The sequence below is a fragment of the Mesoplodon bidens genome, assembly GCF_964165515.1.
Source record: "Mesoplodon bidens genome assembly, chromosome: 1".
In the NCBI taxonomy this organism is placed as follows: Eukaryota; Metazoa; Chordata; class Mammalia; order Artiodactyla; family Ziphiidae; genus Mesoplodon; species Mesoplodon bidens.
Window position 1 is genome coordinate 182,237,095 of NC_138176.1, and position 25,229 is coordinate 182,262,323.

At 42.1% G+C, this 25,229-nt stretch overlaps 1 protein-coding gene across 1 annotated transcript in view; it reads right to left on the reverse strand.

Annotated features, from left to right (window-relative positions):
- Nucleotides 1–6,353, reverse strand: part of BTC (betacellulin) — a 41,501-nt gene extending 35,148 nt beyond the window's left edge. The window contains exon 1 of the mRNA XM_081239333.1: nucleotides 5,998–6,353. Coding sequence (XP_081095459.1) covers nucleotides 5,998–6,061 — 64 coding nt within the window. The 5' untranslated portion in view covers nucleotides 6,062–6,353. The remainder of the gene's footprint in view (nucleotides 1–5,997) is intronic.
- Nucleotides 6,354–25,229: the final 18,876 nt, after the last annotated feature.

Sequence of the window (25,229 nt, forward strand, 5' to 3'; positions counted from 1 at the left end):
TTTTTGGTGTAAAGATCAAAATACTCTTTCAATTGTGAAGGTTCCCAGAATGTAAAGAGTTATTATGGTGAGATTCCATACCCAAGGTTAAACAGATATCTGAATACATAGTAACCTTGTGTCACCCTATGAGACTGGACCAGTCAAGTGTCAGAAACTCAGCAGGAAGGTGGTGGTGAACAAATCGAGTCTGGGTCTCCTAAAATGGCCTCATTCAGCTCTGATGACAATTTCCTGTCCTTATTAGTGGGCTTTCTGCACTAGGGGCAGAGGTAAGCCTTCCTCTCCTGCTCTGGACAGGCCTGGACTGTGTGGCTTACAGTACTTAGATCTAACCATCAAGGAATCCAGACAATTGATAGCTATGAAATATTTAGACATAACCTTAGTCAGAGAAGTCCTCAACACTAAGTCAGACCGCATCCAGCCTCCACAGCAAACCTATCTCAACTTCTACAGGCGCCACCAAAGGTTTTTTATATATTTAATACTAAGCAGAAACCCGTGAACATAACAACTTGGTTACTCCCAGCTAATGAAACACATGTGCATTACAAGAAATTCTAATCAAATAAGAGTGCAAATCACCTCACACCTCACAGAATTCAAAGGGCATTTTTTAAGGAACCATTGGAGAATGGCCTGAGTCCAATGCTTTTCCCTCCCCACTTGAAACACCTATTTGAAAAACCTATATTTTGACTGATGAGATCTGCCCTTGAACCAAATATATGAGAGATAGGTAGCATTACCAAACATGAGAAACAGAAGTAGACTTACTACTTGCCAAACAAAAGTCCATCTGTGAAAGGATCTCTATCAAGACAGGAAGCAAGTCCCAAGTAAGAAGAGATGAAGAAACACGTCCTTCTACATCATCTCTGAGTAGTGGTCATGTTTTGCCAACAAGAAATAGAACTGTTTTCTTTACTGAACCTGCTGTTCCTTTAATGCCTGGGCATTGTCACAAACAGCCACTTGTATTCACTCATTCAATTAACTAATATGTTTTCAGCTCCCACTATGTGCCAGGAACTCTTTATACATCTCAACATCTCAAACATAAGGCTAATGGAATGAGTAAATCCATGGTGTTGCAAAGAGATAAATGCTATATTAGTAACTCATCCTGTTATACAACCAACTGAGACACTTTGAAATAAGAAGGCTGAACACAAACATTGTTATACATTTTGTCACTGTTTCAGAATCAGTGCTTCTGATCTACAGGTCAGGTAAATAATATACTACATAGCCTCAAAAAATGTAAAGAATGAATAAAAGTACTTCTTCGCTATTTGACTTGATCTTGCTGATAATCAAAGTATGTTACTACCTTACTGATGTAAATTAAGATTAAATACCCAATCTCTCTCCAACCATCTAAAAAATCTCCTCATTTCTTTAAAATCTAGCAATTATAGATTCATTTGGGCTACCAAGATTCCTCTTTTAAGACACAGATATGGCTGGGCAAACTGCAGTCATTAGCAGTACAAAGCATAGCCATTTTAATCAGATGATTTTCCTCTTAAATTTTACTTTGGAGGACTCTTGACCAACTGGAATATGGATTCTTTGTGAATCCAGGGGTTTGTCTGCAGTTTTAGAAGTGTATAGGGATCGTGACTTAAGCCTAAACTGCATGCGGCCCAGATTCTGGCTTATTTGGACCCTCCTGGGAAGACACTAATTCTAGTGGAGAAGTTGACAAGCATGGTTCATGGATTAGAAGAGTGACTCACGCAACAGCTTGGTGCTGTTTCTCTGACTGTCCCCTCAGCCTCCTAGTGACATTCATGCCTCCTAGTGACATTCATGAGTTGATTACTATTAGAGGGTGAGAAAAAAACAAGATGAGGCTTTCCCACTGGGCTCTCCACGGATTTCAGGAGCAGAGGGTACTGGGGTAAGCAGTCTCAACAGAGATGGGGCAGTGCCAGGAGTGTAGACAGACACATGGACTCTCTGTCCTGGGCACTTTTGACCTCAGCACAGATATTTGCAGGCCAAGCATCAGCAGGGCCACCTTCAGTGGCCACTACAAAGCTTGTCTGCACTATTGGGATCTTTCTTCCAGAATTGTTTGGGAATTTCCACACAACTGAGAATGGAGCAATAGCAAAATTTGATTTGTAACACTTGTTAATATGCAAGTGTGGCCTGCGAAACCTGGGATTTTTGAAGAGGAAAAAATCTCCCAATGCTCTTCTAAGCCCAAAAGCATATCTGAAAAGGCACATTCTAAAATCTTCACTGTGTGGGGCTTCAGCTACTTCCTTTGTACAATGAGAATTTTACCTGCTGCTGCCTACTTGCTTTACAACTTGAAACATCATGAATACATTCAAGAAGAACTTAAAGAACCAACTTACATATATTAATGGTTTAGATTTTAATAAGGAGGGGAACATATTTTTGACCTTAAAACTCACTCATTTTTTTTAAAAAGAAACTTTTTTTCCCTTTTTCACTAGTTGTGATTTTAGCTTTAGTTTGTTATAGCAATTGGATGAGAGGGAGAAATTTAAAAACAGAATAAATAGGGAGTCCAATTTCTTCAAGATTAAAAAAAAAACTTTAAACAAAGTTATTGCCCCTTTACCATATTTATCAAAGAAGCAAGCATCCATGGTTCTCTTTGTTAAGGTAAAGTTTACAGGAAACAAAGACCCATTACAAGTAAATGGAAGTTAAATATTATTGTAAAAAAATTTTCTCTTAAATTCCCAGTAGAAATGTTCATTAAAAATCAGCAGAGGGCTTCCCTGGTGGCGCAGTGGTTGAGAGTCCGCCTGCCGATGCAGGGCACACAGGTTCGTGCCCTGGTCCGGGAGGATCCCACAAGCCGTGGAGCGGCTGGGCCCGTGAGCCATGGCCGCTGAGCCTGCCCGTCCGGAGCCTGTGCTCCGCAACGGGAGAGGCCACAACAGTGAGAGGCCCGCGTACCGCAAAAAAAAAAAAAAAAAAATGAGCAGAATGTCAAGTTGGTAAGCACCTTAGTCTCATCTAAAGCAACTCGTTTATTTTATAAATGAGAAAAACAATGCTCAGAAAATTGTAACTTACAGACATCTCAAGTCACGGAATGGCAGAAGCTGGAACCAGGTCTCACATCTGCTCAGTACCCGCTCTCAAGACACTTTCATTGTGACATACATACACACGCACGCACGTGCGCATCTAGAACATCACACAGCCATTGCTCACATTCTTTTCAAGAAGTAAATAAGATAACATGTGACTTAAATTAGGAATAAGACTTAAAAGTTAAATAGGACCAATTAATGGAAACACTGATGTCAACAAATTACATCCTTTGGGATTTTGCAAGGAGTCGAGCCTCTTAGGGGGTCTAGAGACTGAATTGAATTCCCTAAACCGAACAGTCAACGAGGCAGTTGCCCACTTAGGTTACCCTGAGTTACAACAGCACTGGATTAGAATTCTGTTTCGTTTCTTCATTTCTTCCTTTTGACAAGTTTTGAGAAAAAAATAAAGTAACGTGTGATAGTAAATAGGGAAGAATGTCCATCAACCTGCAATAGTCATTTCTACCATAACACTTCTGCTGGCCCATCACCCTAATCTTGTCCTGTATTAGCTTGTGCCTGGATTATACCTGAGACAATCAGGTCCTCTGGCCCTCTCCCCTCCTCCCACACTGCACCCCACTGCCAGGTTTATCTCCTTAAATCATTGTTTGTATTATATCACTCTGTATTCAAGGCCTATGATGGTGTGTGATTAACTGTTTATTGATTTATATCAAAATATTTTAATCTGGCTTTTTTGGCTCTTCATAATTTGTCTGCCTCTCATCAGTTCTACTTTCTGGCAGGCTGACTTCCTGTCTCTCCAGAAAATTAATCTCATTCCCATCACCAACCCTTTACTAAATGCTTTTACCGCCTTTCATCCCCCTCTCTCCCCTACTACTGATATTTCAAATCCTATTTCAAATCCACTCAGGTCCTCCATGCAATCTCCCCACTGCTCCATCCCTCCCTGTTGAGCTCTCCTTTCACCGGTTTCATGACTTTTTCTCCTATTGTTTCATATCTGTTAGTCCTGCATTCCCAGCTTCAACATAACATTTTTTAGGGCGAGAATCATGTCTTAGGACTCTCCTGAGCCCTCCTCCCACCCCCATTCCCATATACTCTAGCATCTTGCTGACTGTAGCAGATTTTCAGTAAACACTTTGACAGTAGGACAGACCAGATAAAATGGAGGAAGAGAATGCCAGCTTCATCCAAGTGATGCTGGCAAAAGCATAGTACTGTCTCTAGGCCTGACTCTCAAACCATTGCCCTTCATCAGGCTCCACATCACTCCATCACTAAATTGTTTCTGACCTCTTCCTCTGCAGGGTTTGTAAATCAGTCCTTTCTCTCTAACCAAGATCTAAGTCTGATCCACTTCTGGCCAAGGTCGTGACACTTTTAAGGCACCTCTCTTTTTATTTTTTATTTTTTCTTTATTGCGGTACGCGGGCCTCTCACTGTTGTGGCCTCTCTCGTTGCGGAGCACAGGCTCCAGACACGCAGGCTCAGCGGCCATGGCTCACGGGCCCAGCCGCTCCGCGGCATGTGGGATCCTCCCGGACCGGGGCACGAACCCGTGTCCCCTGCATCGGCAGGCAGACTCTCAACCACTGCGCCACCAGGGAAGCCCTAAGGCACCTCTCTTATTCCAAGGTCACAGCCAAATGGAGGTTTCCATTTAGATCTCACCTCTTTTCCTCCATAAGAGAAAGCCTGGCCCTTTCCAGGCTGGAAGGTAGTGTCCTCATCACATAGACACTTCAGCTGTGGAGATGCCCCTCCTCCCACATTGATGCCCCAAGCCCAGATGTCCCTACCCTTCATCCCAGCTAGGACTACAAAATATTGCCAGTTTCCCTTCCCTCTGCCTGCACCCCGCACAAATGACCATGATGCAGAGGGGATGCCTTGCAGTAGTAGGATTTTCCCACTTAAGTATCTACCTGCTACCTTCCCATACTAGAGGGTGAGGGGAACCCTGCTTCCAGCAGTATAAACTTGCCCCAGCATCCGAAGTTCCAGCTCTCTCTCTGCCAGCACTGACTCCCAAGGAGGTGAGGAGAGCCTCCGGGAGGGCCAGGCACCCTACCACTTCTCCCACTGGCCACTCTCCCCTCACACCAGGTGACCGACCACACCCAGTAGTCCTTAACCTAACCACCCAAGTTTCACCATCGAAGTGAAGAAAAGTTTTCTCTCTGCAACTTCTCCTTAAAACAGGAAATAATATACTCCAAGTAAAGCAGCTATGTGTTTCATCAATAGTGCCCTCAGTAAAATATGGCATCTCCCTTTCCTTTTGTTTCCCTATCAGGAACAGGAGATCCAGGTCTCAAAAGTTGAATCTTTTCTCCCTCCTCCTGCACCTCCCAACTTCGCTGGGAAGAAAGGGGTGGAATCGTTCATTTTCGGGCCTTCCTCAGCTCTCGTCTCTCCGGGGTCGTCCCCTTCCTCTCTCTAGCACGCGCCCAGGGTGCCCAGGCAAACTGCTCTCCACCCTGCTCCGCACTCCCGGCGGCCTGCATCTCAAGCCAAGGAGTTCCCTTTCCTCTTCTTCCCAGGGGATGTCTTTTCGGTCTAGTCTCCCAGGCTCCCGCTTTGGTGGATTTCCCAAAATCCTCCACCTGCCACACCTCCTCGCTCCCGGGCACAGCTCTGCAACGCCCAAGGGCACCGGCGCCCCGGCCCTCCTCTCTGCACCCGCCCACGGGATCCCTTCCGCCCTCGGACCGCCCCCTGCGCCCAGGGCCGCCGCAACAGGTGCAGCCCCAGGTGCCCAAGTGCCGGATCCTTAACCTCGTGCTACCCCAGTCGTCCAAGTTCTTCGAGCTGCCCCTGCCAACCCCAGGGACCCCCTCGGGTCCAAATGCCAGCGCGGAAGTCTCGCCCTCCCTGCGACTCCACCCTAGACTTTCCTCCTGGGTCTCCAGCGCCCACTTCGGACACTTACCCAGGGCGAGGGCCAGGAGCAGTGGCAGGGAGCTGGCGCCGCTGCCCGGGGCAGCCCGGGCCATCAACCCCGCTGCCGGGCCGAGCAGCCCCGAGACGAGTCTCCCGCCTCCTCCTGAGCCCCCTTCCCGGGCCACGGGCGCCCGACGGGGTGACTGGAAACGAATCCCGGAGCTAGCAGGAAGCAAAACTACTCCCCAGGCTGGCACCCGGCTACCGGGCGGGCGAACACCCCGGGCGGGCGGCCGACCGGCTACGCGAGTGTCGCCGGGAAGAGGGAGCCTCCTATTTATCCGCGCTCTTTCTGCACACACCCCATCGACGAGGCGCAGGACTTCGTCGTGGTGGCCTCCACGCCGTTCCCACCCAAGTTACCCCACACCCACACAACGGGACACTGGCGGGCTGCCCTCGGGTCAGCTCACCCACGCCCCCTGCTGGGTCGCACCTGAAGGTTCATTTCCCTCCCCTTGGGGAGTCGAGGAGGTGGGGAGGGAGCGAAGAGGGAGCACGTGCAGGGGCCCGAGGTGCGGGGCCTGCGGGCCGCCGTGGAGCAAGCCGGCTCTAAACTCCCTCCCCGAGCCCACTGAGCGAGAACGGCAGACCCGGACTGCTCTGGAATTCCAGCTCCCCTTATTTCAGCCAATTGCTGGTGTCCTGGAGGGACCAGAGCCAACACTCACTGTGGTTAACCTCAGGCATTTGACAATTTCCAAGCTTCTCTTTTCCATGAGTAATTTGTTGAATATCTGGGAGTGTGGGCTTACCAAGAGCTACTTTAAGGATGTCACTTATATCTTTTATTTCTCCATTTACTCGTCTATCCATTGTATTTTTCATTTATTTATTTAATTCATCAACTCTGTTGGATCTATAAGAATAAGGAGAATGCTTTTTGCCTGGGGCTTGCCAAGCACTATCTCTACCTCAACACACCTCTTCTTTGAGGAGACGTGGAATCTGATGGTTCTGCACCAAGCATTTCCTGGAACACAAAGGCATCCGCACAGCTTTCAAAGACAGAAAGCAGCATCCAATTTTACCTTACATGATTAATATGTTTGTCTCCAAAATAACTAAAGGGTACAGCAGTTTTCGTACTGATCTATAGTCCTCTTGCATGATCAATACGTGTAATCATGCCTCCTCAGTACAGAAGTTGTATTTCTATAGCATCCGAAAGTCCAATAAACATTCATTTACATAAGAAATGCAGTTCAGATGTCTTCCCCTTCCTCCCCATTGTTTAAGTTAAACAAATTATTATGTGGTTTTTTTTGGACAAGTGACATTTCATTTCAAAACCAATTCACATTATTTTAGCGCGCCAGGCAATAAAATATAAAATATCCAGAGGAATAAAAATCAGTTGGTAATTTCCAGAATCCCATTCTATCACCCACATGACAGCTCATAAAGCATCTATGAGAAGACAGACATGAGGTTTAGAGAATTCAAGGTTGTGAGATAGACGGTTACTGCACCCCAGATAAAAAGGGCAAGAGCACACGAAGCCAAGGGGATTTGACATCATCTCCCTCCTTTCCATCTCCCTCCTTCCCTTTTCCTTTCTGATATTGTCTCCTTCCCCCAGGATCAGGGCCCTAGGTGAAGGCATCTTTCACTCTGAGACGGCACCCTAGCCAACAACTGTCCTGGTATCTTCAACAGAGCATTACTATTTTATTTTCCTTCTCCATAAATATTAATAAAAAATAAAACAAACCTAAGCAAAAAAAAACCAGATGTTTGTCGAATATTGTAAAGTGCCAAGACTTGGTGTAAATGTTCACCATTCATGCCATTCAAAGGGTAAATTAACTGTTTCAGGCCACTGGAGTATGAAATAGGGTACTTGAATATATTAAATAAGCCAGATAAATTAATAACCTTCCCTAAGGGCTTTATTTACTGCCAGAAGTAAAATAAGTACTCCAGAGAATATGTCTTCCAAATTTCCTGGTACCGAAGGTTCAATCTCTTCAAGATCAATCAAGCAACGTTCTCTTTCCTTTCTTCCTACCCTCCTTACTGCCTGCGTTCCTTCCTTCTTTCTCTCCCTTTCTCTTCCTCCTCCTTTTTTCTCACTCTCAATTCATTCACTAAGGGGGGAAAGCCAATATGGGTTCCAACCACTAACTTTGGAAGAGTAGGAGGCAAGAATTGACTTTCATGAGGCCTCATTTGTGTAACTGAGGTGTGTCTCAATGCTTTAGATTATAAACTGAGCTGTTACTAAGAGATGAATGGGTCAAATCTATAACAGAGTCACAAGGTAGGACTTATATTCCCAGAATCCCCAAGCCAAGGATTGCTTGAATCGTGTCTTTCCTGTGCCAGCTCTAGGCTGATATAACCAGCCCTCCTGAACCTGGTATGAGGCTTAAGTGGATGCCTTTGGAGGTCTTTAAGCATCAATGTTTTCTCTTCTCACACAGAGCAGCCTCCAGCAGGGACACTCCTCCGCCTCCACTGGACAGGACAAATAAGCTTGTGGTTATTTGCGAGGCACAACACCTAAACAGACACACATGTGGTGGTAGAAAGGAAAATTCTAAAATGTATCCATTCAAGGTCAGCATGTAATCTCCACATTATGACTTTAAGGTATTCAGTAGCACAGGAAGATTTCCTAGTAGTAACATTATTTAATTCAATAAGAGTAGATGAATAAAAAGAAATATGAATGGTGAATATAATGTTTTTATAGTAATGATAAACATTATGCATTGTAGATTATTAAAAATTAGTAGTATATATAGAGGGTTTTCAAATGTTCTTAAAACTATTGAATTAGTCTCTATAGAAAACCAGTGAAAAATCAATGCTCAAAAGCTGTATTCAGGTGATTTTGCTTTACACCCTAGTTTTTCTGGGGAAAGGGGATTATTAGTGTCTTTTTTTTCTTACATATTTTACCATACCTTCTTCTTCAGTCCTTCAGGTATCCATTTTTTATACATATGCCTCAATCTGTTTGACTTGCTATCTTTTTTCAATGGCAGCTTAATATTGATACAAGTTTAGTAAATCTCAAATATAATCATCTATGTGATATCTATCAGTTTCAGCTCTCTGTTATGACCTTTTCCTGTGACCATATTCATACATACTTGATAAAGATACTTCTGATTATTTTTTAAATCTGGGCTTTTGTGCAGGCCCTAGTTGTAGACCAAGTAGGCAAGCACTTAAGCAGCATAATTTTAATGTTGTAATATGGCCAGGCCCTAGACATCCCTCCTTAACACACCTGGCACAGTGGCTTCATCCCTTCCTACATTGTCATAGTTTCCCGTCAGTGTCGATACTCCTCCATGTGGGACCACAGAGTAGTATACTATGTACAATTGGTTCTGGAGTTTTTTTAGTCTGTTCAAATTGGACTTTGTCACTGAATGCCTGGATCACAAATTACTCATCTCCCTGAGCCTCAGTTTTCTCATCTATAAAATGTGATGGTAATGATTGGCACAGTTTTTATGATTCACAGTGATATATATCTCTAAGGCAAAAATCTGGCATATTATAAATTATTCAGTGTATTATGGTTATTATATTATTTTAAAATCTATTTATAGGTTACATAAAAAAGAGTAGGGGGCTTCCCTGGTGGCGCAGTGGTTGAGAGTCCGCCTGCCGATGCAGGGGACACGGGTTCGTGCCCCTATCCCGGAAGATCCCACATGCCGCGGAGCGGCTGGGCCCGCGAGCCATGGCCGCGGAGCCTGTGTGTCCGGAGCCTGTGCTCCGCAACGGGAGAGGCCACAGCAGTGAGAGGCCCGCGTACAGCAAAAAAAAAAAAAAAAAAAAAAAGAGTAGGGACTAGCTTCCTTCATTAACCCTCTCTTACTAACATTCCTAGTGGAGGGAAGGAAAGAGCACAGAGCAAATCTCTGATGGGAGGGCTTCCCCAGTGGCACATTGATTAAGAATCTGCCTACCAATGCAGGCGACACGGGTTCGAGCCCTGGTCCGGGAAGATCCCACATGCTGTAGAGCAACTAAACCCGTGTGCCACAACTACTGAGCCTGCGCTCTACAGCCCGCAAGCCACAACTACTGAGCCCTCGTGGTACAACTACTGAGCCCACACGCCTGGATCCTGTGCTCCACAGCAAGAGAAGCCACCACAATGAGAAGACTGTGCACCACAACGAAGAGTAGCCCCTGCTCACCGCAACTAGAGAAAGCCCACGTGCAACAACAAAGACCTAATGCAGCCAAAAATCAATAAATTAAACAATAAATTTATTTTTTAAAAATCTCTGATGAGAAAGTAACAGTGAGCCTAAAATTCCATGAATTTGGGCACTGTCTATGCCTCTGGCAATCCCTTAGACCTCTCTGACCTTCTTTCATCTGGTGGCTTCAAACTTATCCCAGGATTTGGTGCAACTGTAGCAATCATTTTAACAGAACATCAGAAAGAAGCAGAGTTGTTGGAAGAGGAGGTGGCAACATCTCTGAGGGAATCGCAGGTCCTGAGGACAGACTTTAGGAAGCATAGTAGAAAGCATTAGGGGTAAAAAAAAAGGAAGGGAGATAGGGAAATAGAAGTAATGTTATTACAGGAAAACTTGCAAACAACTTGACAGATAGAGAATATTCTCCTAACCCATACAATGGCAAAACTGTGACCCCCGCAATTTTTTTCTGCTCTTGTCCCTGTATTCTAGTTCATCAAGCATACTGAATACCTACCTTGCACCATGCATTGTATTAGGAGGTGCTGGTATTACCCAAATGAACACATCTGAGATGAGAACATTTTGCCTGTAGCATCTTTCACCCCACTGTGGACACACTTCTTGTCGACAAAGTGAGTGTTCCTGTCCCCTCCCTACTAGCTCATAAGTCCCTCTCACAGGTAGGGGAGGAATTTTTTCAGTTACGTTTACATGAGTTCCTCAACCCACTGCCAGAATAATAATAACAATGAACACTTATTGATGCTTACTGTGTAGCAGGCACCATTCCCAGCACTTACGTACACTAACTTTTTAAATGCTCACCAAATATAATGTGAATTATGTATCATTGTTATTCTCATTTCACAGTGAGGACATTGAAACACAGAAGTTAAATAAGTTGCTCAAAGTCACGTAGCTGATATATGGCAGAGCTATGCTGTGTAGGCTCAAGTTCTGAATCCTGGACACACTCTTCAAATCCAATGACCTAGTAGTAAATCGTTGCCATTGACTTTGTGCAGCTCAAATAGTCATAGCGAGTGTAGTCAATCCTCTGGCCACCTGCTGGAAGTCTCATTTGGGAACAACAGCGTATCTAATGAGTTCTTCACCTGACGTGCTGAAAAATTGCTTCCCTTCAAAATATAGAGGAAGGGATGAGGGGATTGCTGCATTGGACTGTAATTCTAACTCACAAGGTGAGATTGGCTGTAAAGTTAAACACAAAATAAAACATAGGAGATAAATGACTATGCAACCCTAGAATTAGTTCTGGCCATGTAGGGGGAAGACTGGAATTGGCTATGCAGCATCAGCTGAAAGAAGGTATCACAGAGAAAAACAGGCATGCTAAGAGGACTTGAGAAGCTAAAAAGGGTGAATTTTCAACAGAGTTTAAAACTCTCAAAAAAAACCGTGATTCCTATTAGGTAATTATTAACCATTTCAGTTAAAAATTATCTAAAATCTGGAGAAGAAGTCACATATTCATGTGCAGACAAGAGTGACTATCACAGACCTGCGAAAAAAGCTGCTGAAGAGGTTGAGATATCCGAAAATGACTTGGGACCACAGAGCTCTAATTATGTTCATAATGAAAATATCAAAATGGGGCATGGCCAATTGCTCTGTGCCAATGGTGCAACAAACATGAATCACACACACACATACACACTTTTTTTTCACTTTTATTGTGATTTAATTTTTTCTTCCAAGCAGAACAGAAGAGAAAAAAAAGAGCATCTGAGGAGGTATCAAAACCCAAGATGAGAGCAGAATATCCTTGTTTTTTAAGGCTGACCAGTATTTCATTGTATATACACACCACATCTTCTTTATCCACTCATTTGTCTATGGATATTTAGGTTGTTCCCATATCTTGGCTATTGTGAATAGTTACACAGTAGGGGTGCTAATATCTCTTCAAGATCCTGATTTCAATTCTTTGGTATAAATACCTAGAAGCAGGATTGTTGGATCATATGGTAGGCCCATTTTTAACTCTTTGAAGAAACTTTGTACTGCTTCCCATAGTAGCAGCACCATTTTACATTCCCATCTCCAGTGTGCAGGGGTTCTAACTTCTCCTCATCCTCACTAACAACTGTTGTCTTTGTTTTATAATAACCATCTAGCAAGTGAATTCTGCAATATGTGACAACATGGTTGAATCTTGAGGACATTATAATAAATGAAATAAGCCAGTCCCAGAAAGAAAAATATTGCATGATTCCATTTATATGAGGTGTCTAAAATAGTCAGATTCATAGACTCAAAGAGTGGAGCAGTGGTTTCCAGGGGCTGGGCAGACAGAGAAAAGAGAAATTACTAATCAACTGGCATAAAGTTTCAGCTAAGCAAGATGAATAAGCTCTAAAGATCTGCTGTCCATTGCACCCATAGTCAACAATAATGTCATGGACACTAACAATTTTGTTTGGAGGGTAGATCTCATGTGTTTTATTCTTACCACAATAAAACAAAATGTAAAAATAAAAAACCCAAGATGAATATAGACATCTTATGAGAGTTTGCAAATCCTTTGATGAATTCAAGTGTTTTGATTCATGAGTTATTTTTCAAGACACTGGGGAGGAGGTGGAGCTACTAGTAATCTACGTGAAATCAATCCCAAAAGACTGAAGATAAGGAAATATATTTTTAGTGTTCCCCAAAGGGAACGTATAGCTCTTAAATGATAAGTTGCTAAACTTAACCAGACTGGTAAGGGTTCTTGCCTCTGTTTCACAAATAACATTTCTTTCTGGGTTGTTTAGCCTTAAGCAGAGAGGACAGAGGCAAGGAGTGGGGGAAGGAAGGTGGTTTGCATGATAGATTTCTTCAAATATTTGAAGAATTGTCACATGGAAAATTAATTATATTCATACCACTCAGTCCCAGTGGTTGCAACAAGGACCTAAGGTTTAGAGGCAGATGCATTTGGATTCAATATAAAGATCCGTCTAAAATTCTAATGAGAAAATAGATCCCCTGGTGAAATAATACATTCCCTGGCACTGGAAATGCACATGCTATGTACTGTAAAGGCAATTCCAATAATTTCATCTCATTCCTAACTTGGAGATGCAGAGGCTGAGATTCCAAGGCTAGATGACTTTAAACAGCCTTTTTCAACCATAAAATGCTAATACAACACTGCATGTTTTCTTCCTTCAATACTGTTTTAAAGTAACCGGAAGATCACTGAGAAACCATTTCTGCTCAAATCTGCCATGAAACTAGACATTTAAAAAATAATTTTGAAAACTAATTAACATACAAATGGCTAAGAATTCTCCATATTCTAAACTATCTTCAAATTGCAACTTAATTTAAAATTTAATTTAAAACCAGTACTTTTAGTTTATGGTCCATAATATTTATGTGCTCACCAGCTCCCATAGAAATGAAAAATAAGTAATAAAGTATACTTATTATAAATCATGGTCTATTGGTCTCACAAATGATACAGTTTAACAATTTCTGCATTTTTAGCCTATCAACAAGTACAAGTTTATGTCAATTTTCAAATTATTTAAATGTGAGTTGCATAAGGTTAAATTTTGACACAGCTCAAATCACAATCTTTAAGCTATATAGATTATATTTTTTAATGTATTCCTGAGGGCACAAAATGGAGATTTAACTTAGGGGTATGGACATAAATTGCATTTAAACAGAGTAAATATTCCCATGAACAAAGAAATCTAAAGGAAGGATTCTTTTAAACTACAGTTGATGCCCCGAAAGATGAAGGCTGAGACTTGCAATGTAGTTTAGACTGAAAAGTTGTTATTGAGACTTCCAGCTGTGATGACAAATGACGTTTGTAAATCTTAATGACTTCTAACTGCTGTATCCCTTTCTTTGGGCAAACTGTCAAAATGGTAAATTCAACAGAAAAATTCCCTAGAGTGAGTAAATAATTTTAACCTTCTCCCTTTAAATGTTCATAATTTGAGATTTTAGTTTTTCATGATGTTCTTTTCATTTGTACTTTCTTCATCCTTAAAAAGCCTTGGAAGCATCCATTCTATGGCTATCTCATATTATCTTTGTTTTATAAATAAGGCATAAAGAAGTTTTATAACACAAGTCTCAGCATTAGAACTAGAATCAAGGACTTTTACAACTGAATCCAGTACATAATCTAGCACACTATATCCTTCTGCCACCCTAGTGCGGAGAACTTCATTAATAAAACCCATTTCAGGTCATTCCAGACGTGCAAATTGTCATTGCCTGTCATCCCACAGGTAAGATCGAAATTATGCCCCTCCTTTACAAATTTACTTAGCAGAAGATGGTGTGGTAAAGAAATTAAAACATTTATTATACAAACCTTCCCTCAACGCTCTCAATTTTTATATTTCCACCATCTCTCTCAGTTTAAGGATACATTTACACTGCAGTTATTTTCAACTATCTCCTTTATTATCATCTGAAATACTTTCCCCCATGAATCAAAATGATAGCTCTGCAAACAATCAATGTCTCTCATTGCGTTACAAAGAAAATGTTTCCAAAAGCACTTCTGCCCAGAGAAGAGTTGCAAGCCACCTGCACCATCTTAATGGCCACTAATGCAATGCCCTGCTCAGAAAGAAGGAAATAAAATAACTAAAGATGGAAAAAACTATCTTTTCCCTGCTACTTCACCACCTGCTTTCCTGCTTCATTTCCAGTGCTATGGCATTAACTCAGACACTTATCATCTGGTACCTGGAATGAGCTTCTGATTTCCCCAACTCCAATATTATTTCTCTGCTTCAGTTCCCTCATATGTAAAGTAGAGAATAATAATGAGTCCTCTTTCACTGGATGGTTGTGGAAAATAATGAAAGGATACATAGAAAATGTTCAGACTAGTATCTGGCACATAGTAAGCACTGAATAAACGTTAAGTAAAATTTTACCCTTTACACTGCAAGACTGGTAATTCCACAATGAAAATCTGAATATATCCAGAATCTACCCTTTCTTATCTCTTCCACTGCTACCATCTTGGTTAAAACCACCATCAGTTCTTGCCTAGATTATTATAAGAGCCTCCTTACCGGCGTTTCTGCTTCTGCTTTGGACCGTCTGTGCTTAGCTCACTAGCTGAATTATCGTTTTGATTTTTTTTAACATCTTTATTAGAGTGTAATTGCTTTACAATGCTGTGTCAGTTTCTGCTTTATAACAAAGTGAATCAGTTATACATATACATATGTCCCCGGATCTCTTCCCTCTTGCATCTCCCTCCTTCCCACCCTCCCTATCCCACCCCTCTAGGTGGTCACAAAGCACCGAGCTGATCTCCCTGTGCTATGCGGTTGCTTCCCACTACCTATCTATTTTACGTTTGGTAGTGTATATATGCCCATGCCACTCTCTCACTTTGTCGCAGCTTACCCTTCCCCCTCCCCATATCCTCAAGTCCATTCTCTAGTAGGTCTGCATCTTTATTCCCGTCTTCCCCTTAGGTTCTCTGACCATTTTCTTTTTTTTTTTTTAATTCCATATATATGTGTTAGCATACGGTATTTGTCTTTCTCTTTCTGACTTACTTCACTCTGTACGACAGTATCTAGGTCCATCCACCTCACTACAAATAACTCAGTTTCCTTCCTTTTTATGGCTGAGTAATATTCCACTGTATATATGTGACACATCTTCTTTATCCATGCATCTGTTGATGGACACTTAGGTTGCTTCAATGTCCTGGCTATTGCAAATAGAGCTGCAGTGAACATTTTGGTACATGACTCTTTTTGAATTATGGTTTTCTCAGGGTATATGCTCAGTAGTTGGATTGCTGGGTCATATGGTAGTTCTATTTTTAGTTCTTTAAGGAACCTCCATACTGTTCACCATAGTGACTGTATCAATTTACATTCCCGCCAACAGTGCAAGAGGGCTCCCTTTTCTCCACACCCTCTCCAGCATTTATTGTTTGTAGATTTTTTGATGATGGCCATTCTGACCAGTGTGAGATGATATCTCATTGTAGTTTTGGTTTGCATTTCTCTAATAATTAATGATGTTGATCATTCTTTCATGTGTTTGTTGACAATCTGTATATCTTCTTTGGAGAAATGTCTATTTAGGTATTCTGCCCATTTTTGGATTCAGGTTCTTTTTGATATTGAGCTGCATGAGTTGCTTGTATGTTTTGGAGATTAATCCTTTGTCAGTTGCTTCATTTGCAAATATTTTCTCCCATTCTGAGGGTTGTCTTTTTGTCTTGATTATGGTTTCCTTTGCTGTGCAAAAGATTTAAGTTTCATTAGGTCTCATTTCTTTATTTTTTATTTCATTTCCATTTCTCTAGGAGGTGGGTCAAAAAGGATCTTGCTGTGATTTATGTCATAGAGTGTTCTGCCTATGTTTTCCTCTAAGAGTTTGATAGTTTCTGGCCTTACATTTAGGTCTTTAATCCACTTTGAGTTTATTTTTGTGTATGGTGTTAGGAAGTGTTTTAATTTAATTCTTTTACATGCAGCTGTCCAGTTTTCAAAGCACCACTTATTGAAGAGGCTATCTTTTCTCCACTGTATACTCTTGCCTCCTTTATCAAAGATAAGGTGACCATATGTGCGTGGGTTTATCTCTGGGCTTTTTATCCTGTTCCGTTGATCTATATTTCTGTTTTTGTGCCAGTACCATACTGTCTTGATTACTGTAGCTTTGTAGTATAGTATGAAGTCAGGGAGACTGATTCCTCCAGCTCCGCTTTTCTCTCTCAAGATTGCTTTGGCTATTTGGGGTCTTTTGTGTTTCCATACAAATTGTGAAATTTTTTGTTCTAGTTCTGTGAAAAATGCCAGTGGTAGTTTGAAAGGGATTGCATTGAATCCGTAGATTGCTTTGGGTTGTAAAGTCATTTTCACAATGTTGATTCTTCCAATCCAAGAACATGGTATATCTCTCCATCTATTTGTATCATCTTTAATTTCTTTCATCAGTGTCTTATAATTTTCTGCATACAGGTCTTTTGTCTCCTTAGGTAGGTTTATTCCTAGATATTTTATTCTTTTGTTGCAGTGGTAAATGGGAGTGTTTTCTTAATTTTACTTTCAGATTTTTCACCATTAGTATATAGGAACGCAAGAGATTTCTGTGCATTAATTTTGTATCCTGCTACTTTACCAGATTCATTGATTAACTCCAGTAGATTTCTGGTAGCATCTTTAGGATTCTCTATGTATAGTATCATGTCATCTGCAAACAGTGACAGCTTTACTTTTTCTTTTTCAACTTGTATTCCTTTTATTTCTCTTTTTTCTCTGATTGCTGTGGCTAAAACTTCCAAAACTATGTTGAATAAGAGTGGTGAGAGTGGGCAACCTTGTCTTGTTCCTGATCTTAGTGGAAATGGTTTCAGTTTTTCACCATTGAGGACGATGCTGTCTGTGGGTTTGTCCTATATGGCCTTTATTATGTTGAGGAAAGTTCCCTCTATGCCTACTTTCTGCAGGGTTTTTATCATAAATGGGTGTTGAATTTTGTCGAAAGCTTTCTCTGCATCTATTGAGATGATCATATGGTTTTTCTCCTTCAATTTGTTAATATGGTGTATCACGTTGATTGATTTGCGTATATTGAAGAATCCTTGCATTCCTGGAATAAACCCCACTTGATCATGGTGTATGATCCTTTTAATGTGCTGTTGGATTCTGTTTGCTAGTATTTGGTTGAGGATTTTTGCATCTATGTTCATCAGTGATATTGGCCTGTAGTTTTCTTTCTTTGTGACATCCTTGTCTGGTTTTGGTATCAAGGTGATGGTGGCCTCGTAGAATGAGTTTGGGAGTGTTCCTTCCTCTGAAATTGTTTGGAAGAGTTTGAGAAGGATGGGTATTAGCTCTTCTCTAAATGCTTGATAGAATTCGCCTGTGAAGCCTTCTGGTCCTGGGCTTTTGTTTGATGGAAGATTTTTAATCACAGTTTCAATTTCAGTGCTTGTGATTGGTCTGTTCATATTTTCTATTACTTCCTGATTCAGTCTTGGCAGGTTGTGCATTTCTAAGAATTTGTCCATTTCTTCCAGGTTGTCCATTTTATTGGCATAGAGTTGCTTATAGTAATCTCTCATGATCTTTTGTATTTCTGCAGTGTCAGTTGTTACTTCTCCTTTTTCATTTCTAATTCTATTGATTTGAGTCTTCTCCCTTTTTTTCTTGATGAGTCTGGCTAATGGTTTATCAATTTTGTTTATCTTCTCAAAGAACCAGCTTTTAGTTTTATTGATCTTTGCTATCGTTTCCTTCATTTCTTTTTCATTTATTTCTGATCTGATTTTTATGATTTCTTTCCTTCTGCTAACTTTGGGATGTTTTTGTTCTTCTTTCTCTAATTGCTTTAGGTGCAAGGTTAGGTTGTTTATTCGAGATGTTTCCTGTTTCTTAAGGTGGGATTGTATTGCTATAAACTTCCCTCTTAGAACTGCTTTTGCTGCATCCCATAGGCTTTGCATCCCTGTGTTTTCATTGTTATGTGTTTCTAGGTAGTTTTTGAATTCCTCTTTGATTTCTTCAGCGATCTCTTGGTCATTTAGTAGTATATTGTTCAGTCTCCATAGAGTTGTGGTCAGAATAGATACTTGATACGATTTCAATGTTCTTAAATTTACCAAGGCTTGCTTTGTGACCCAAGATATGATCTATACTGAGAATGTTCCATGAGCATTTGAGAAGAAAGTCTATTATGTTATTTTTGGATGGAATGTCCTATAAATATAAATTAAGTCCATCTTGTTTAATGTATCATTTAAAGCTTGTGTTTCCTTATTTATTTTCATTTTGGATGATCTGTCCATTGGTGAAAGTGGGGTGTTAAAGTTCCACACTATGATTGTGTTACTGTCAATTTCCCCTTTTATGGCTGTTAGTATTTGCCTTATGTATTGAAGTGCTCCTATGTTCGGTGCATAAATATTTACAATTGTTATATCTTCTTCTTGGATTGATCCCTTGATCATTAGGTAGTGTCCTTCTTTGTCTCTTGTAATAGTCTTTGTTTTAAAGTCTATTTTGTCTGATATGAGAATTGCTACTGCAGCTTTCTTTTGATTTCCATTTGCATGGAATATCTTTTCCCATCCCTCACTTTCAGTCTGTCTGTATGTGTCCCTAGGTCTGAAGTGGGTCTCTTGTAGACAGCATATATATGGGTCTTGCTTTTGTATCCATTCAGCCAGTCTGTGTCTTTTGGTTGGAGCATTTAATCCATTTACATTTAAGGTAATTATCGATATGTATGTTCCTATTACCCTTTTCTTAATTGTTTGGGTTTATTATTGTAGGTCTTTTCCTTCTCTTGTGTTTCCTGCCTAGGGAAGTTCCTTTAGCATTTGTTGTAAAGCTGGTTTGCTGGTGCTCAATTATCTTAGCTTTTGCTTGTCTGCAAAGCTTTTAATTGTTCCATCAAATCTGAGTGAGATCCTTGCTGGGTAGAGTAATCTTGGTTGTAGCTTTTTCTCTTTCATCACCTTAAATATGTCCTGCCACTCCCTTCTGGCTTGCAGAGTTTCTGCTGAAAGATCAGCTGTTAAACTTATGGGGATTCCCTTAAGTGTTACTTGTTGTTTTTCCCTTGCTGCTTTTAATACTTGTTCTTTGTATTTAATATTTGATAGTTTGATTAATATGTGTCTTGGTGTGTTTCTCCTTGGATTTATCCTGCATGGGACGCTCGGTGCTTCCTGGACTTGATTAACTATTTCCTTTCCCATATTAGGGACGTTTTCAACTCTAATCTCTTCAAATATTTTCTCAGTCCCTTTCTTTTTCTCTTCTTCTTCTGGGACCCCTATAATTCGAATGTTGATGCATTTAATGTTGTCCCAGAGGTCTCTGAGACTGTCCACAGTTTCTTTCATTCTTTTTTCTTTATTCTGCTCTGCAGTAGTTATTTCCACTATTTTATCTTCCAGGTCATTTTTCCGTTCTTCTGCCTCAGTTATTCTGCTATTGATCCCTTCTAGAGAATTTTTAACTTCATTTATTGTGTTTTTCATCATTGTTTGTTTGCTCTTTAGTTCTTCTAGATCTTTGTTAAACGTTTCTTGTATTTTCTCCATTCTATTTCCAAGATTTTGGATCATCTTTACTATCATTATTCTGAATTCTTTCTCAGGTAGACTGCCTATTTCCTCTTCATTTGTTAGGTCTAGTGGGTTTTTGTCTTCCTCCTTCATCTGCTGTGTGTTTCTCTGTCTTCTCATTTTGCTAAACTTACTGTGTTTGGGGTCTCGTTTTTGTAGGCTGTAGGTTCATAGTTTCCATTGTTTTTGGTGTCTGTCCCCAGTGGCTAAAGTTGGTTCAGTGTGTTGTGTAGGCTTCCTGGTGGAGGGGACTAGTGCCTGTGTTCTGGTGGATGAGCCTGGATCTTGTCTTTCTGGTGGGCAGGTCCACGTCTGGTTGTGTGTTTTGGGATGTGTGTAGCCTTACTATGATTTTAGGCAACCTCTGTGCTAATGGATGGGGTTGTGTTCCTCTCTTGCTAGTTGTTTGGCATAGGGTGTCCTGCACTGTAGCTTTCTGGTCGTTGAGTGAAGGTGGGTGTTGGTGTTGAGATGGAGATCTCTGGGAGATTTTTGCCGCTTGATATTACATGGAGCTGTGAGGTCTCTTGTGGACCGGTGTCCTGAAGTTGGTTCTCCCACCTCAGAGGCACAGCCCTGACGCCTGGCTGGAGCACCAGGAGCCTGTCCTCCACATGGCTCAGAATAAAAGGGAGAAAAAATAAATAAGAAAGAAAGAAAGAAAGAGAAAGGAAGAAAGAAAGAAAGAAAGGAAGGAAGGAAGGAAGGAAGGAAGGAAGAGGATAAAATAAAATAAAAAACTATTAAAATAAAAAATAATTATTAAGAAAAAATATTTTTTAAGTATTTAAAAAAAAAAACCAAAATGGACAGAACCATAGGACAGGTGGTAAAAGCAAAGCTATACAGACAAAATCACACACAGAAGTATACACATACACACTCACAAAAAGAGAAAAAGGGTGGGGGGAACATATATCTTTGCTCCCAAAGTCCACCTCCTCAATTTGGGATGATTCGTTGTCTATTCATGTATTCCACAGATGCAGGGTACATCAAGTTGATTGTGGAGATTTAATCCACTGCTCCTGAGGCTGCTGGGAGAGATTTCCCTTTCTCTTCTTTGTTCGCACAGCTTCCGGGGCTCAGCTTTGGATCTGGCCCCGCCTCTGCATGTCGGTCGCCGGAGGGCGTCTGTTCTTCGCGCAGACAGTACGGGGTTAAAGGAGCAGCTGATTCAGGGGCTCTGGCTCACTCAGGCCCGGGGGAGGGAGGGGTACGGATGCCGGGGGAGCCTGCGGCGGCAGAGGCCGGCATGACATTGTACCAGCCTGAGGCGTGCCGTGCGTTCTCCCGGGGAAGTTGTCCCTGGATCCCGGGACCCTGGCAGTGGCGGGCTGCACAGGCTCCCGGGAGGATAAGTGTGGATAGTGACCTGTGCTCGCACACAGGCTTCTTGGTGGCGGCAGCAGCAGCCTTAGCGTCTCATGCCCGTCTCTGGGGTCCGCGCTTTTAGCCGCAGCTCGCGCCCGTACCTGGAGCTCCTTTAAGCTGCGCTCTTAATCCCCTCTCCTCGCACGCCAGGAAACAAAGAGGGAAGAAAAAGTCTCTTGCCTCTTCGGCAGCTCCAGACTTTCTCCCAGACTCCCTCCCGGCTAGCCGTGGCGCACTAGCCCCTTTCAGGCTGTGTTCACGCAACCAACCCCGGTCCTCTCCCTGCGATCCGACCTCCGAAGCTCGAGCCTCAGCTCCCAGCCCCGCCCGCCCCGGCAGGTGAGCAGACAAGCCTCTCGGGCTGGTGAGTGCCGGTCGGCACCGATCCTCTGTGCGGGAATCTCTCAGCTTTCCCCTCCGCACCCCTGTTGCTGCGCTCTCCTCCTTGGCTCCGAAGCTTTCCCCCTCCTCCACCCGCAGTCTCCGCCCGCGAAGGGGCTTCCTAGTGTGTGGAAACCTTTCCTCCTTCACGGCTCCCTCCCACTGGTGCAGGTCCCGTCCCTATTCTTTGTCTCTGTTTATTCTTTTTTCTTTTGCCCTACGCAGGTACGTGGGGAGTTTCTTGCCTTTTGGGAGGTCTGAGGTCTTCTGCCAGCGTTCAGTAGGTGTTCTGTAGGAGCTGTTCCACATGTAGATGTATTTCTGATGTATCTGTGGGGAGGAAGGTGATCTCCGTGTCTCACTCTTCCGCCATCTTGAAGCTCCTCCCGAACTTCTTGATTTTTAAAATGATGTGTTGGATCTGTTACTCCTCTGCTTCTCTCTCTATGTTGGATCTGTTACTCCTCTGCTTCTCTCTCTATCTCTCTTTCTCTTTCTCTCCCTAATGGCTGTTCATCTCACTACAAATATAAACCAAAGTCTTAAAGGATCTATAGGGCCCTGCACAGCCCATAGCCTCCTTTCCATTACTTCCCTGACTTCATCCACCCCTCCTACTTGACTTAACTCCAGCCCTTAGGCTTCTTCAAGATTCTGCATACTGGCCAGGCCCTCTCCCACGTTAGGGCCTTTGGACCAGAGCTTCCTTCTGCCTGTGACATCTCCCTTCTCCCCACATGCTGCATCATTCACCCTTGCCTCCTTCAAATCTCTGGTCACCCTCATTCAAACTGTACTCTTCCCTTCCCAGTGCAGTTGATGCACCTTAACCTGCACTATGTTTTCACATGGTATATATACCTATTAACATACTATATAATTGTTAATATATATTGTTTCCCACCAGTAGAAAAAAAAAAACCCACAGGGGCAGAGATTTTTATCTGTTAGTACATTGATGTGGCCCTAATGCCTGGAAGTGTGTCTGGCATGAAATACCTTATTCTCTAAAACCCTGAATGAATAAATGTGTTGCCACCCTGCCGAATACCCTTCAGTACTTCCCCATGGCCGGAGGTCAGACTCCTTGGCCAACATATAAAAGCCCTGACCATCTGGCCTCTTCCAGTTCCTTCAACCCTGCTCTCTGACCGATGCCTCCCCACGCTGCAGTCCCAATGAACTCTTTGAACTATATGCAGTTTCCTGGCCATAAGCTGAACATCTTCTGCTGACCCGAATGCCTGTGTTCTCTTGTCTACCTGGAAAATACTTCTCACTTTTCAGGATATCACCTTTACTGTGAAGCTCTTCTTGACTTTCCGGTTCCTGGTAGAATATATTCGCCTCTCTTTTGTGACCCTAGTATAACCTGAAGACAGTTCTAACTCAGCAAGAAAGTCACAGTGGCCTCCCTTGTTTCCACCCCTGTCCTCCTTGACAACATCATAGGCCACATGAGAGCAGAGACCTTATTCAGACACCCAGCATCTTACACAGTGCAGACCGGGTCATAGAGGTCACAGACAATCAATATATATTCTTGTATATTCATAGGAATGAGTGAAAGATGTCAAGTGCATACTGCTAGTTCCGATTCTGTCTAACAGCAGTGGCTAAGGTTAGAAAATGAAACTCCTCCAGGTCCAAGATTCTGCCTGTGTCATTCAGAAGAACTCAAGACATGCGCTAAGAGAGAGAGAGGTGAAGCAGAGACTACTGAATGTGGAGAAAGGGCAGAAGTCTGACCAGCAGCACGCAGAGGTCTAGGGCTCTGTCTTCACGCCTATTGGAGGCATGGCAGTCAAGGGAGAGTCCTATCCAGACCACCTGGATCTCTGGATCTTTGCTGAATTACATTAACTCCAAGGGAGACTCTCTCGAGGTGTGGAGGGCAGGGGAAGAACAACTACATATGGGAGGATGGCTCTAAAGAGCTTCCAATAGTGGGAGCTGGATAAAATGTCAAGGCAGGAATAGTAGAGAAGCCAGAGAGAAAAAGGAGAAGAAGAAGGAGAAAAGGAAGGAGGGAAGGAAAGGAAAGGAAAGGAACTGCTACTTTTTTCTCTACCAAAATTGCCCTTGCAATGTCCTGCTTGTCATTAGCCCAAATTTCAACCCACATCCTTTCTATGGGGACAGTCCCTGAGTACTAGTCCCATAAAGCTCTTTTCTATCACCGCCCTTTAAGCATGGCTTTCAAGTATCTTCCCCTTTTCCCGTTGAGCATAAACCCTCTTCTTGATCCAGGCATTTTTCCTTGTTTTGTTATCTGTTCTTTGGGCCCGGGTCACATAACATGCTGACTAAGGTTAATTACCTCATTAATTCCTCCACTTTCCTGATGCGCAGTATTATTTTTTCACCTTCTGTTCAAAAATGAGTTGAATTCATTACTAGGATCTTGTGTGTGAAGGTCAGTTAAACTTCAAATTGTAGGCCAAGAGACAAGGAATTTTTAAAAAGTCCACAGTGCTACTGCTGAAAATTGTCTCCTAGATGTACCACCTGTGCCCTCAGTTTGTCTTGTTGGGAATATCAGGACACATCCTGGGCCTTAGCTCTGTTTCCCCCACTTCAACCTTTCCAGCAAGATACACATCTGTAGCATAAAGAGGCCAGAGAGTCTCCTTCCATTTCTTCCCAAGGTGCCTCTTTCACACTCACATTCCTTCAATTAATTCACTCAATAACCAGGGGAAAAGCACCCCCTCTGTGTCAGGTACATTGCAAGCCTCCAGGCACATCAGATTAAATAAGACTAGTCTCTGCTCTCAGAATGTTCAGTGCAATTAAGGAACAAAAAACCAAATCAAAGGTTGTTACAAAGTATGATAAATAGAAAAATAATAACAATAATAATAATAATAGTTGCTGAAATTTATTGAATTTGTACTATGTGCCAGCCGCACATTACTTTTCATGTATTAACTCATGTATTTAACTCATTCATGTATTTAGTCAAACAACCCTATGAAGGCTGATAATTTTATTATTCTCTATTTTGCAGGTGAGAAAAATGAAACACAGAGAGATTAAGTGATTTGTCCAGCTGGCTGATAAAGGGCCAAGCCCTGATTTGACCCCAGATACGTACTCTGAAGCATTTAAATCAGACCACATGACCCAAGACCCCATATCTACCTGTAATCTCTGTTCCTGACTTGTCATCACTGTTCCTGTGGAGACACTCCC